The 14007-nt window shown below is 34.3% G+C and overlaps 1 protein-coding gene across 6 annotated transcripts; it reads left to right on the top strand.

Annotated features, from left to right (window-relative positions):
* Positions 1-2849: 2849 nt before the first annotated feature.
* On the top strand, positions 2850-8125 carry LOC140808915 (uncharacterized). 6 transcript variants are annotated; one of them, XM_073166263.1, is made up of 10 exons: positions 2850-3001; positions 4044-4098; positions 4548-4609; positions 5016-5145; positions 5327-5397; positions 5558-5959; positions 6246-6758; positions 6866-7078; positions 7193-7369; positions 7799-8125. In XM_073166263.1, exons 2-10 carry the CDS (start codon positions 4071-4073, stop codon positions 7925-7927), a joined length of 1725 nt encoding a protein of 574 aa, XP_073022364.1. In that variant the 5' UTR covers positions 2850-3001; positions 4044-4070; the 3' UTR covers positions 7928-8125. The 6 variants fall into 6 exon arrangements, with proteins under 6 accessions (XP_073022364.1, XP_073022365.1, XP_073022368.1 ...); XM_073166264.1 differs by lacking the exon at positions 2850-3001 and adding an exon at positions 3588-3842; XM_073166265.1 differs by lacking the exon at positions 2850-3001 and adding an exon at positions 3919-3937.
* Positions 8126-14007: the final 5882 nt, after the last annotated feature.

Genomic DNA, 14007 nt, shown 5'->3' with positions numbered 1-14007 from the left:
CGGTGTATCTCAGCATAGGAGTAGGCATTACTCTTATTGCCGCCGTTGATACAGCTCAGACCAAATTCTAGGAATGAGACGTACATTACCCCGATTGGAGGGTAGGTAGTGACGTCTTATTCACACCGGGATCCCTAGAGTTCTAGTCGAGTCGAGTCCAGACATGGTTTGATTCGCATTGCATTACATGTTCATATGATGTCATTCATGATAGCATGTTCATGTTTAATTTATTATATGCATGTATACATGTTTATACTGGGATTTGTTCTCACCGGTTTTCCGGCTGTTGTTATGTCTGTATGTGTGCATAACAACAGGAGGGGCAGGATCTGGGTCACGCAGAGGATGAGAGACGGACATAGCGTGGTGATCACGGGCCTAGCAGAAAAGACTAGTAGTTGTACTTTTGATCTGTATTGTATTTAATTACTAGTTGTCGAATATGGATAGAATAAGACATGTTGTATCTTTTGTTTATAGATTATGTTGTTAATATCTATGGTATATGCTTGAGTTATATAACATTAGAATCAATGTTAAAAGCAAAAATTTGACCCACTTTTATAGAAATGATCCATTTAATCCCAAGAATAAGAATTTGAGCCCGGGTCCCCACATGTAGGCCTCCGGATTGAGGTCTGTGTCTTCTCGTGAATATTCTTCCATGGGATTTTAGGACACGGACCTTTATCCGAGGTCCGTGCATAGGTCCGAGTGTTCTCATTGTGATCTTCTCCTATTTTTCCGGGTTTTTCTGACATGTCATTGCGACGTTTGACTGTTCTTCCTTTTCTTTGTCTTTTTATCATTTTTTGGTCAAACCTGCAAATGGCAATAATAACACAAATTAAGCGCAAAACTCGGAATAACAATGCCAGATAAGCACGAATACGAAAAAATAAAATCCCTAAAATGCTATATAATTCGTGCTTATCAAATATTCATGAACTCGAAAAACAAACTCAACTGAAGAGTAATTTTAAAAAGGAAAGATCCAACGGTTTCGTTGAACACAGAAAATACAAAAACAAAAGAAGACAAGATAGAAATAAACTATGTCAACCCAAACTAGCAAAAAAACATATTTTTTGCAGAAACCATTAACAGAAAGAAAAGTCATTCGCCTACACAGTAACACGCTCCTCATATTTCTGCAGAATTTCTCAATTTACATCCGAAAATATAACGTTTCAAAACACAATTTTGAAAACAACTTATGAAAATTCAAGTGTGAAACAAAGACTTTAAACAATAATTAACTGATTTCGGAAGATTTCGCCGCTCACAGCAAATACCTAAGCCACTCCCCTTTCTTCTTCGTACGTTGTTGTTTATTTGGAGGAAGAGTCCTCCGTGGGATTTCTTTTGGAATAAGGGGTATTATTGGAAAACACATGTTGATAGATTGAAGGAATATTATTATTGGGCTGTGGCATGAGATAAATTTAACCAGCCTTGTACAATACAGTCCAGTGTAGAGGAGATTGGGTGAGTTTAATTAAAATTATACCAAACATTGGATTAGCATGGAAAAAAAAAAACCTACTTAATTCATGCTACCAAACGTTGCGTTAAGAAATTGGACAGTTAATTCATGCTACTTAATTTTTTGAACGCCCCTGTGTCAGTTTATTTTTTTTTTTAAAATTGGACAGTTAGCGACGGTGTTTGAAAACCGTCGCTATTAGCGACGGGTATTAAAACCGTCGCTACTTTGCTGACACGCGGGTCCCACGTGTTTTGAATTATTTTAATTATATTTTATATTTTATGAACGCCCCTCTGTCCGGTTATTTTTTTTAAAAAAATTGGACATTTAGCGGCGGTTTTGAAAAAACTGTCGCTATGTGCGACGGATTTTCACAAACCGTCGCTAAACGTTGTTTCCTTATTTAATGTTATTTAATGTATTGGTTCAAAGTAGCCGTTAGAATATAGCCGTCGCAAAGTAGCGTTGGAATATAGACGGCTAGTTAACGACTATTTTAATAAAAAAATCAAAATTTCATCTACAAATACTCATCACTTTACACAACTTATTTCAATCATTCAAACATCCAAATCACTCTAAAAAAATTCTGTCTACTATTTTCATCATCTCAATTTTATTTCAATCATTCAAACTTTAAATAAATGACGTTCGTAATATAAGATAAAATTATTTTACGCAATAAATATATTTAAAATTAATAATATTATTTATTTTAAATAATAATCATTTAAATTGTGTAAACAAATTGAAATTATATTTATTTAATGTAAAATAAGAATAATGATAAATGAGTGGACAACAGGATCTATATATAATGAGTATTAATGTTAAAATGAATGTGAGAGAATGAATACATTAATATAATGTATGTTATAACACCTACCAATATAGGTGCTCTAATGTGTTACCTTTATAGTTATAAAAGCTGTCAACTTTTAGTATTGCTTTGGAATTAAGTTTTCTTTTCTAATTTTTTATTGCTTTGGATGTTGTTTATTAAATTAAAAAGAGACGTGCGTTCAACTTTTTTTTAAAAAGAAAATAAAAAATAAATATATTAGTTGTTGTCGTTTCGAGTAATTCGATGAACTATGTTGATTAAAAAATATTAATATTATATATCTTAGATTAAATAAATAAAATTAAAAATTTAAACAATATCTAAAATTTACACAATTTTTGGATGAATTTGATTTGATTATTCAAAATCCAAAGAAATTGAAATTTATCATTGACTATCATAGTTGACTCCACTTCAGAAGCTATCTCAATGGCTATTAGGATTCCGATCCAACGGTCAGTATTAATACACTCCTTATCAAGAAAAACAAAATCAGCCGTCAGATCTTCTCGAGGGTTTTAGTGGTAGTACCTCCAGTGCACGCCTCCTTCGTGTGGTTTTTGTTCTCCTCTTCTTATTCTTTATACTTGGCTCCAAAACCCCTTTCCCTGATTGATTTTTAAGCCGCTTTCCGCCGCACGAATAGGAGGAATCAGTTTTGAGAGGTGGGTTCCTCGTTTTGCTCCACGAGTTGTTTTTCTTTTTTGTTTTCGGGTTTACTCGCAGTATTGGATTTTGGGGTATGTGTTTGTTTTCAAGATTTGTCCCAGAAAGTGGGATTTTTATCATCTTTGGTTACTTTTGTTTTCGAAATCTTGATTTTTCTTTATAGAGACAAAATCTTGGGTGTTTTTTTGGGTTCATTTTCACATACCTTGACATGTGTCAAGGACCATAAATCGCATAATATCAGTGGGGACTTTGGTTTTTAAGAAATTTAGCGAAAAAGGTTACTTTTTTGTGGTTAATAATTTGGTTAAAAGTCTATTTTCCCCCCTACAATTGATGTTTACCCTTGTTTGTGTTGTTCAAGATTTTAACTTTGTATTTTCCTGCCTGCATTATTGAATATATTGGTGTACGGGCGTTATTCACCTCAAATGATTTGTTAATGGAGGGCCGTGTTTTCCTATTTGTCCATTTTGCTTTTGTGATTGCGACTCTCTTCGTTACCAATAATCGGGGGCCAACGAGAAGTCGAGTTATTCTATTCAACGTTATGTTGTCTTTTCAACGACTTCAGATTTTTGTGGGAGTTATTTGACAAAATCCCGTTTTTCATGGGATTTCATTTTTCCGGAACTTTCAAGAAAAAATATCTTTTTGTTAATATCCTCAGCCACGTATAAATCCTTCCTTGTTTTTGTGGTTTCATGGTTTACGATAGTTGAGCAGTCATTCTTATACACACGCCTCTCTTGATATTTGTGAAGGGATAAAGAATCTTGACCTTTCTTTCTTTCGTCTTTTTTATGAGTGAAGAATAGAATCCCCTTTTGGAAGGGGGTATGGGCCTTTCTCCTTGAAATTGTTCATGTTGTGTTATTTTATCTTGTTAAATAAATATTTTGACTGGATGCTAAAGTAGAAATTGTGGCTATGTAAATGTTTACTTGAAACTATTAGAGTTTGGATCTGAGTTATGTGCATTTGAAAGGTATCTTTGCTTGTTTCTCACCTTTTCTTTTGTGGCTTTGTTTTCTTTAGGTTGAAAATTAATATTGGGGATATAAAATGGCTGGAGAGAAGGATATTAAAAAGTGTATGTTCCTACGGTTCTGGTAGCTGGCGCCGTTTATATTATTATATCATGGACATATCTGTTATGGTAGAGACTATTGGTTGTTACTGTTCTTGGGTTTTCCTTCTTTTTCTTGTTTCTGAGGATTCTTCAATTGAAATCATACTGTCGCTGAAAATGGAATTGTGTTGTATAGTTGTTGCTGTCCTGTGGAGATTATTTATCATTCGAGTCGGTTGTCTGTTTTGGTAAATTATGTTGTGAACATATGATTTGATATTCATAAGTTATTTGGTATTGATAGCTTGTATTATTTAAATCAAAACACTTCGTTCTCTCGATTCATGTCATTACCGTATGATTTATCTTATAATCTTGCCAATCAAATTTATATTGTTTACTTTTGGCTCATGCATTGTTATGTGATTGAAATCATGCATATCTTATAGCATTGTTTGCACATTTTGCAGCTGAGCAAACTGCTCTTGGTCAGATTTCTGATTCCTCCATCAAACTTCCAGAAAAGGATATGGTATGCATTTTTCGACATTGCTCCACTTTAGTCTCTGTTTTGTTTCTTATTTCTTTTCTTGTAAAATATTTTTAATTTGTTTTGGGGGTGGCGGTTCACTGGTTTGTCTTACAATGTGTATTTTTTCTTACGTATATTACTTCATTATCCTTCAAATGGCATGTTTTTATTGTTCTACAATCTACCTCATGGTGGTTCTTTCTTGATTCAATGTTGAGTTTTTCGTTTGGATGGAAGTGATTGTTAAACCTCTGGAATTTCCTTTGATTTTGTACGTTAAAAATGTGAAAGAACCAATCAGGAGTGAAGTAAAAATATAACAGAGAACATTTGTACGTTGGCATAATTTTGAATGAATTTTTTTTTTAGAAATTTGGAAACATATTACCATCAAGTTCTCTTACAGGTGAAAGATGGAGGACAGTCGGACTCAGTTACATCTGTATCTGGAGTCAAAGGAGCGATTGATCACTCGCCAGTGTCAGAGCAGGGTGCCTATTATCCACCTACCAGCTGTTATGATTACTATTATCCAGGTGAGATATCAAAATGCATTTGTCATGAAAAATGATATTTCTCAATCTTACTCCCTACTTTCATGCACTCAGATTTTTATGTTATTCAATGCCATATCGGCATCACAAAATTTGCTAAATGTTTGATTTTCCCATGTGTAATGGATGCTTTTGTTGCCTTTCTTATTTTTAATTTTTTTAGTAGGATACAACGGTACCTTTACGCAGTCAGCAGACAAAGGTTATTTTAACGCGGCAGGTACTCCTTACACGGTACGTCCTTTAATACGAGCCTTGTTTCTTGTTGCTCCTGGTATTATTTCTATAAAACCATTTCTCAAATTTGAATTCATCGTTTTCCCCATTACAGGGTTTTGGAAAACATTAATTTTCTACGTCTCCTTTCTAAATTAACAACTGTATGATTTACCAGGGTATTCAAACAGATAATAATACTTCACTCCTGTATTATGTTCCTGGCTATAGTCCATATCCGACTGGATATGTTGGTGCTGATGGAAAGCAAGCATTTACTTCATCCGAATACCTTCAACAACCGTTCCCATATGGGTCAGAAGCCTTTTCAAGCTACACATATGATTCAACCTACACCGGAAATGGTTTGAGTGGGACAGCTGCTAGATCAGCAAATATGAAGTCTTTGATGACACCGAGTGGCTCTGGCAAGTCAAATGGATTTAGCGCCATGAAAACGAACAACAATTATTCCGGAAAAACTTCACCTCTGCATTTTAATTCAAAATTCCAACAGCAGTCTGCTTCAAATTTTTCAAAGTCCATGTATCAGAACAATCCTATAAATCCGCTAAACAAGGTATGATATAACCCCATCAATGCTCTATCATTTTATTGGTTATGCCTTATGTATCATGTTATTCAACTCAGTGACACTTGGGGGTGGAGGGAGGGGTAGCTAGTGGGGTCCCCCCAACCCACCCAATCTTAATTTTCGTATGGCAAAAGAGTGATTTTGCCTCACATTTAAACCTCTTTCGTTTTTTAGCACCCCTAAGTTTTTTTCAAGCACAACCCTCTTAGTTGAAGCTATCTCTTGTTTTACTGTTTTTTTTAATCTAAATTTCATTTTTCATATATTGCAGTTTGGTTCTGGTTACCAATCTACTGGTCTGATGAGGAGGGAATTTCATCCTACTGGAAAATTCTCAATGATTACTGACCAAAACCGACGATATTACTCGCAACAAAATCCCTCTAGTTACCAATCTAATGGTAGAGAATGGAATAACAACTTCAGGCAGAAACATAGAGAAAATTTCAGCCGAAGTGGAGAATTTGAAAGCTCAACAGAGCTTACTCGAGGTCCTCGGGGTGACAATAGGAACGATCCAATGAAGTTACCCACGGAGGTTGAAATGCCAGCCCCAGCTATTGAAAGGAGTGTATATAACTCGAAAGATTTTCAGATTGAATATGTTAATGCCAAGTTTTACGTCATCAAATCTTACAGTGAGGATGACATTCACAAATGCGTCAAATATGGTGTGTGGTCAAGTACTCCAAATGGGAACAAGAAACTAGATGCTGCTTTCCATGAAGCAGACGGTAAAGCAAAGGAAACAGGTGTGAAATGTCCCATCTTCCTATTTTTTTCGGTAAGCTCTTATCTTTTTTCTTTTCCTTTATTTTTTCTCCTTTATCAGCATCTTGTTTTAGACTCCAATTACAAGGTAATTTAGGTTTTACCCTCTGTTACTTTCAGGTTAATGGGAGTGGACAATTTGTGGGTGTTGCTGAGATGATTGGGAAGGTAGATTTCAGCAAAAATATGGACTTTTGGCAGCTCGATAAGTGGAATGGTTTCTTTCCAATAAAGTGGCACATAATTAAAGACATCCCTAACACGCTGCTGCGACACATTATCCTTGAGAACAATGAAAACAGAGCTGTAACTTATAGTAGGGATACTCAAGAGGTGCGCTTGTTTCCAAAACCATGATCGTTATTGCAGCGTAACACTCTGATTAACCTTGAATTTCTTTATATGCGCCTGTGTATGCTTTTACAATGTGTTACATGCTGTTGTCAGGTTGGATTGAAAGAAGGGCTAGAAATTCTAGGCATATTCAAGAATTACTCTGAAAAGACATCTGTGCTAGACGACTTCAATTTCTATGAGAATCGGGAGAAGTCTCTGAAAGCTAAGAGGAATGCCAAACAAGTTTCTCAATCTCAAACAAATGGTTTTAACAATAGAGATTTTGAGGTAGGTTTCTCTTTCTACCTATCGTCCTCGTGCTTGTAAAAGATCCAACTTTTTGCCATTTTTATTACAAATTGGTTTTTGCCTTGGTTTATTCTAAGATTTGAAATGGGAAGTATCTCTTTTTATTGTCATTGAAATCTTTGACAACTCAAAAATTTTCTTGGGTGTCCTATATCCCATTATGGGTTTACATCAGAAGAGTGGCCTTCGGTTCTTCTTCCCTTTCTGCTTAAGATGATCTTTGACTAAAATCAACAATATGTGAGGACGCATGATGATACTATCACTTTCAATATCAAGATTGCCCCATTATTCATGCCGTTCGACATATATTTCGGTTGTGAATTGTAACATTGCTTTAGGAAAAGTAACTATTCATTTTCTTATTTTTTTCATAATCTTGTCTATGTGTGATATTCTGGTGTTCAGATGCATTTGGAGGCAGCAGGGGCGACTGGCGAAAAATCTGTAAATACAAACCTGCCAGATCATTCATCTCTTGTTTCTTTAACGAAAAATCTCTCCATCAATTCCCAAACAGCGAAGAGTAGTACATAATGAAGGGTACTGCCTGTTTAGGAGAAAGCTGTCACGTCATCGGTAGTTCGTTAGTTCTTATATTGAATCCAATCTGTTTGGCTATTCTTCGTTTTTTTGGCTTAGTTTGGTTGGTGTCTATGGTAGTTGCTGGCTATTATTTTACCTCACATGAGGAAAAGAGTCTATTTTTCCCTTTCATTTTATTGCCATTCTCAATGTTCTCTCCATAATTTTTTTTTTTTCAAATTTAGAAATGGTCAATGTCAAAAATTGAATGTTAGTTTCTTCTCTATATCTTATTTTTTTTTAAAAAAAACTTTAAACATTAAGTTAAGTTGCATAAAATAATATCAGATTACATAGATGTGTTTATCAAATAAGAGGATGAATTATTGTTAAATGATATCTTATTTTTGAAAATATATTTTTTAAAAATTAAGTTAAGTTTTATAAAATAATATTTGTTATGAATAGTAAAAATATAAAGATAGGAGAATGAATTGGAATATTTTATTCATAATTTGATATCTCTATTTATAGAGTTTAAATAATTGATAATATAGTAAAATACAAATTTTATCTTAATAATAATTTACAATATTTTAATTATAACACTTTTTCTTAGATAATTATCAACTCAACAAATTATTTTTAAGAGATGCGAGGGTTCAAATGTTGTCACGTTAAAATCTTATTAGTAAAATCTAATAGGAAAAACTTGAACGAAGGAAAAAGAGTACTCAATAGATATTTCTCCGGGTCTCCATCATCTAATATCTTTCAATTGAATCATCTCTATCTTGAATTTTGAAATTGGCAATGTCTTTGTGAATAAGTTGGCTACATTGTCACTTGAGCGGATTTGTCGGACGTCAATATCACCATTTTCTTAAAGCTTGTGTGTATAGAAGAATTTTGATGAAATATGTTTTGTTCTCTTACTTTTGATATAGCCTCCTTTTAATTGTGCAATACAAGCTGCATTATTTTCGAATATTACTGTCGAGCTATCTTTGGTTGTTGTCAACCCACACGATTTTTGAATATGTTGTGTCATGGATCTCAACCACACACACTCTCGACTTGCTTTTTGCATTGCAATGATCTCTGAGTGATTTGAAGACGTCGCTGTAAGGATTGCTTCACCGACTTCCATGATATAACAGTGTCTTCTTGTGTAAACACATAACCTGTCTGTGATTTTGCTTTATGTGGATCAAAAAGATATTCTGCATATGTATATCCAACTAGAGAAGACTTTGATTTTGTCGAATAAAATAATCTCATATCAGTTGTTGCACGAAAGTAACGAAATATGTGTTTTACACCATTCTAATGTCTTCGGGTTGGACATGAGTTATATCTTGCTAAAACATTAACAGAAAATGATATATCTGGGCGAGTATAATTTGCGAGATCTGATAATGCCTCAATTGCATTTAGACATGGTGCTTCTAGACCAACGACTTTTTATCGGTTTTCAAGTGGTCGAAAAAGATCTTTGTTAGCATCAAGTGATCGAACAAACATTGGTGATGCTAATGTGCGTGCCTTGTCCATGTAAAAACGCTTTAATATTTTTTCTATATATGATGATTGATGAACATATATTCCCTCTTGTAAATGTTCAATTTGCAATCTGAGACAAATTTTTTGTCTTTCCTAAGTCTGTCATCTCAAACTTATTTTCAAGTAATTGGCAGTTTTAGTAAAATCTTATGGAGTGCCAATAAGATTTAGATCATCAACGGCAAAATCCCCATATGTTCTTTTTATAAAAACACAGAGACAAATAGCATTATTTGTGTTTCCTTCTTTCAACAAATATTATCTAAGACAATTGTAACACACGGCCATATTACTTTAATCCATATAATTATTTATGCAGTTTTATTGATAACATAACCTTGGACGCTTCACCATATATAAGTCGCATATGAAGACTTTCCGATACTGTTAAACTAATTAGGAATCAAAAAGTAGTGGCATCCATCATAAATGAATATGTTTCCTCATAGTCAATTCTAGTTCCCTACGAGAAACCTTGGGCTACGAGTCGACCTTGTATCTTACAATTTCATCATTTTCATTCATCTTTCGTACAAAAACCCATCTGTATCCTATTGGGATTATATTTTCAGGTGTTCGAACTACATGTCCAAACACTTTATGTTTTTCTAGTGAGTTTAATTCAGTCTGTATGGACTCATTTCATTTTGGTCAATCGTCTCTTTGTTGACAATCCTTAACGGATCGTGGTTCTGAGTCTTCATTGTGTATGATATCATGGGCGGCATTTAGGACAGAGACATTGTCCACAATTATGTTATTTCGATCCCAAAATTTTCGAGATGATATATAATTAGTTGAAATCTCATTATTTTCAAGAGCATTTAATTCTTCAGGAATAACATTATCTGAGTTTGGTTCATCGATTTCTCTTACAATGTCATCCAATATTGCTTCTTATGGAGCTTTTGAATTTTCTTTATCTTGTACCTTTCTTTTCCGAGTTACAGTACCCTTTGAACCAATTGGTGGAACATGTTTCTGGCGTATTTTAGATTCATTTGCAGGTTGAATAGTAGCTAGTCCTACGGGGACATCAATTTTTACAGGGACATTCTCTGCATGTATATGTGATTTTTTCATATTCTTTGAATTAACAAAAGCATCGGGCAATTGATTTGTAATTCTTTGCAAGTGAATGATTATTTCAACTTCTTGCTCACATTGATTTATTTCAAGGATCATAATGAGATAATGTTTTCTCAGTCCAACAAACCTTTTGTTGTTCTTCGGGACAAAACTTTATTTCCCCTAGATTTGGAAATTCCAACTCATCGAAGTGGCAATCTGCAAATCTCGCAGTAAACAAGTCTTCTGTTAAAGGTTCTAAATATCTAATAATAGATGGTGAATCATATCCTACACAAATCCCAAGTCTATTTTGTGGACCTATTTTGGTCTGTTGTGTAGGTGGGAGAGGGACTTGTACTGCACAACCAAATACTCGAATGTGAGAAGCATCAGGTTCTCGACCATAAGCAAGTTGTAAGGGTGAGTATTAAGGATAATTAGTTGGCCTTATACGAATAAATGATGCAGCATGTATTATGGCATGGCCCCCCCACCCAGAAGATGGAATTTTTGTTCTCATCAGTAATGGTCTAGCAATTAATTGCAAATGACTCTGCTAAGCCATTTAATGTATGAACGTGGAAAACCGAATGTTCAACTGAAATCCCTATTGACATACAATAGCCATTAAATATATGCGATTTAAATTCAACAGCATTATCAAGACGAATTGTCTTGATTGAATGATCTGGAAATTGAGCTTGCAATTTAATAATCTGCGTTCGAGTTGAAAACAAACTAACATGTGACCATCTAGTAGACGCATCAATCAATATCATGAAATATCGAAATGGTCTAGATGGTGGGTGTATAGGCCCACAAATATCCCCATGAATTCTCTTTAAGAAGGTTGGGATTTCAACATCAACTTTTTGTAGGGGAAGGCCTTATAATTAGTTTGCCTTATAATCAAGCCACACATGGATAATCATTGTGTAAAAGAATCTACTGGTTCTTAAGAGGGTGTCCATGTGAGTTAATTATTATTTTGCGCGTCATTGTTGCCCCAGAGTAACCAAGTCGATCATGCCATAATTTGAAGCTTTGTTGGTCAACAAACTTCTGGTTTGTGACAATGTTTGTTTCAACCGTTTTTATTGTTGTAAAACACACCAGAAGAGAGTGAACATAATTTATCTTTTATGTTGTAACATTTCATGTTCGCAATCTTGATTTTGATGTTAACAAAAGTTGTTATTTTGTTTCTAATGATTCTACCTAAGTGCACAGAAACTGAAACTGATCAGGATTCAAATTGATCAGTTACCAAGCTTAAACTGAAGCTATCAAAGAATGCAAACTGAAAGTACCAAATGATTGATCGAAGTGAACCACTACAATTGAAGTATCAAGAGCAGTTCAACTGATTGTCCAGTTGATAGGAGGTTAGCAGAAGACCTTCAGAAGCTCGGCCAGCTGATGAATAACTCAACTGATGAAGAGCCCAGCTGACCAGTTCAACTGAAAGAGTAAAATCAGTTTAATTGACGAGTCAACTGATTTCACCAGACCAACTGAAGACCAATTCAACTGATCAGTTCAGAGCATCAGTTAGAACCAACCAGTTTGCAGAACACGACAAGCTTATTATATGGAATCCAGTTGTGCACAAGGGTACAAAAGCAATTGAGCAGTCAAAGAACAATAATAGACGTTGCATCAATGTTTAAAGTCTAAAAGTTCCAGAATGGCTGTCGGAAAGTACAGACACATTTCGAGGAACATATTCAAAATGAAACAGATACAATAATTGAGCACTGTACGATCAAGCTCAGCGCCTATAAATAGAAGATGAAGATAAGTGCAGACATATATATGAACAAGAGGTGGAAAAACAAGAGAGAAAAGAAATGAAATTCTTATTGCATATCAGCTTACAAAGAAACAATCAGTCCAGTCGAGAGAACACTTAAAGTTATATCAGCTTAGTGTAGATGTCGAAAAATGCATACCATATCCTTTTCTGAAGTTTGATGGAGGAATCAGAAATCTGACCAAGAGCAGTCTGCTTAGCTGCAAAATGTGCAAACAATGCTATAAGATATGAATGATTTCAATCACATAACAATACATATGCCAAAAGTAAACAATATACATTTTATTGGCAAGATTATAAGATAAATCATACGGTAATGACGAGCTCAACGCCTGTAAATAGAAGATGAAGATCAGTGCAGACATATATATGAACAAGAGGTGGAAAAACAAGAGAGAAAGAAATGACACTCTTATTGCATATCAGCTTACAAAGAAGCAATCAGCACAGTCGAGAGAACACTTAAAGTTATATCAGCTTAGTGTAGAAGCTTATCTCCCTCAGTGTGTGAGAACACCTTTCGGGTTGTTTTCAGAGATCAGTTCTCACACACACACACACACACCACCACTCAAATACCGTCTTGCACAGAGACGTAAAACTTGTGTGTGTAGTCTTTGACGCACAATCGTTAAACAAGTGTTGGTTGGAAGGTGATGCCTTCAGTCTAGACCAGGAGTTCAGTTAGGCAGTGGGTAAGTCCTAAGCTGGGTGAGTTTGTACAAGATGTTATATAAATCAAAGTTTTCTAGTGAATTCTACCCGAGGTGATAGAAAGGGTGACATATGAGCAGTTGAAGTCTTCGAACATCCATAAACATATCTTGTGTATTAACTGCTTAACTGTGTTTTAAACTGACTTGATCAGTTCAGCTGATATCAGTTCAGTTTAGTCCATAGCTGAACTGATAGAAGCCAAAATTGATTCCCCGTATTTGAGTCGATCAATTTACACATTATAAAATCTTTCAGTTTTTTTAACGAATGATTACTTCGAGTGTTTTTCGCTTGGTTTGAAACCAAACTCGATCTAATTCATCGATGTATACATTCTTAGAACACGAGCTATTGCATCTCATCGAGAATATTGTGTTTGAAGCACCCTCTCAGGTGCCCGAACCGATCCATCATTTTATCTGCTTCTGGCCAGATATAATAGATGTTATGCAAATTTATTCAAAATTATTTTCATTAAATGTTTCATAATGGTATCTATTTCGACGGATATCTTTAAAGCTAAGCAAATTTCTACTGGATTTGCTAACATATAGAGCATTTTCAATATATAAGCTTGTATCATTTGGTAAAATGATTTTTGCCTTTAGCTTTCAATAATTTTTTATGTACCTGATATTGTTGTTACATTATTTTCAGATAATGTTAACTCCAAAAAATACTTTTTATTTTGAAGAATGGTATGTGCTGTACAGCTATCTGCTAAGCATTCATCATGAAATTTCATTATTAATCTAAAATAAAACATATCTCAATAAGCTAAATATATTAAATAATATGTAAGACTTTCAAAAGAAATATTTTAATAATAAAAACATTTATTGAATAATAAAATAAACCTCCACGACAAATCCTAAACATGAATCGAACTTTACAATAAAAACGAGATCACGATAACCTAAGAAAC

The sequence above is a fragment of the Primulina eburnea genome, chromosome 13 (genome assembly GCF_022965805.1).
Source record: "Primulina eburnea isolate SZY01 chromosome 13, ASM2296580v1, whole genome shotgun sequence".
Classification (NCBI taxonomy): Eukaryota; Viridiplantae; Streptophyta; class Magnoliopsida; order Lamiales; family Gesneriaceae; genus Primulina; species Primulina eburnea.
The sequence above is the reverse complement of the archived record's forward strand: the minus strand, read 5'-3'. Positions and strand labels throughout refer to the sequence as shown.

What these genes read in the sequence shown, in the direction of transcription:
- LOC140808915 (XM_073166263.1), top strand. Translation starts at nt 4,071, where the DNA reads ATGGCTGGAGAGAAGGATATTAAAAAGT. An exon ending in CTATAAATCCGCTAAACAAG is followed by an intron (nt 5,960 to 6,245) that starts GTATGATATAAC and finishes CATATATTGCAG; the next exon opens with TTTGGTTCTGGTTACCAATC. An exon ending in ATAGTAGGGATACTCAAGAG is followed by an intron (nt 7,079 to 7,192) that starts GTGCGCTTGTTT and finishes TGCTGTTGTCAG; the next exon opens with GTTGGATTGAAAGAAGGGCT.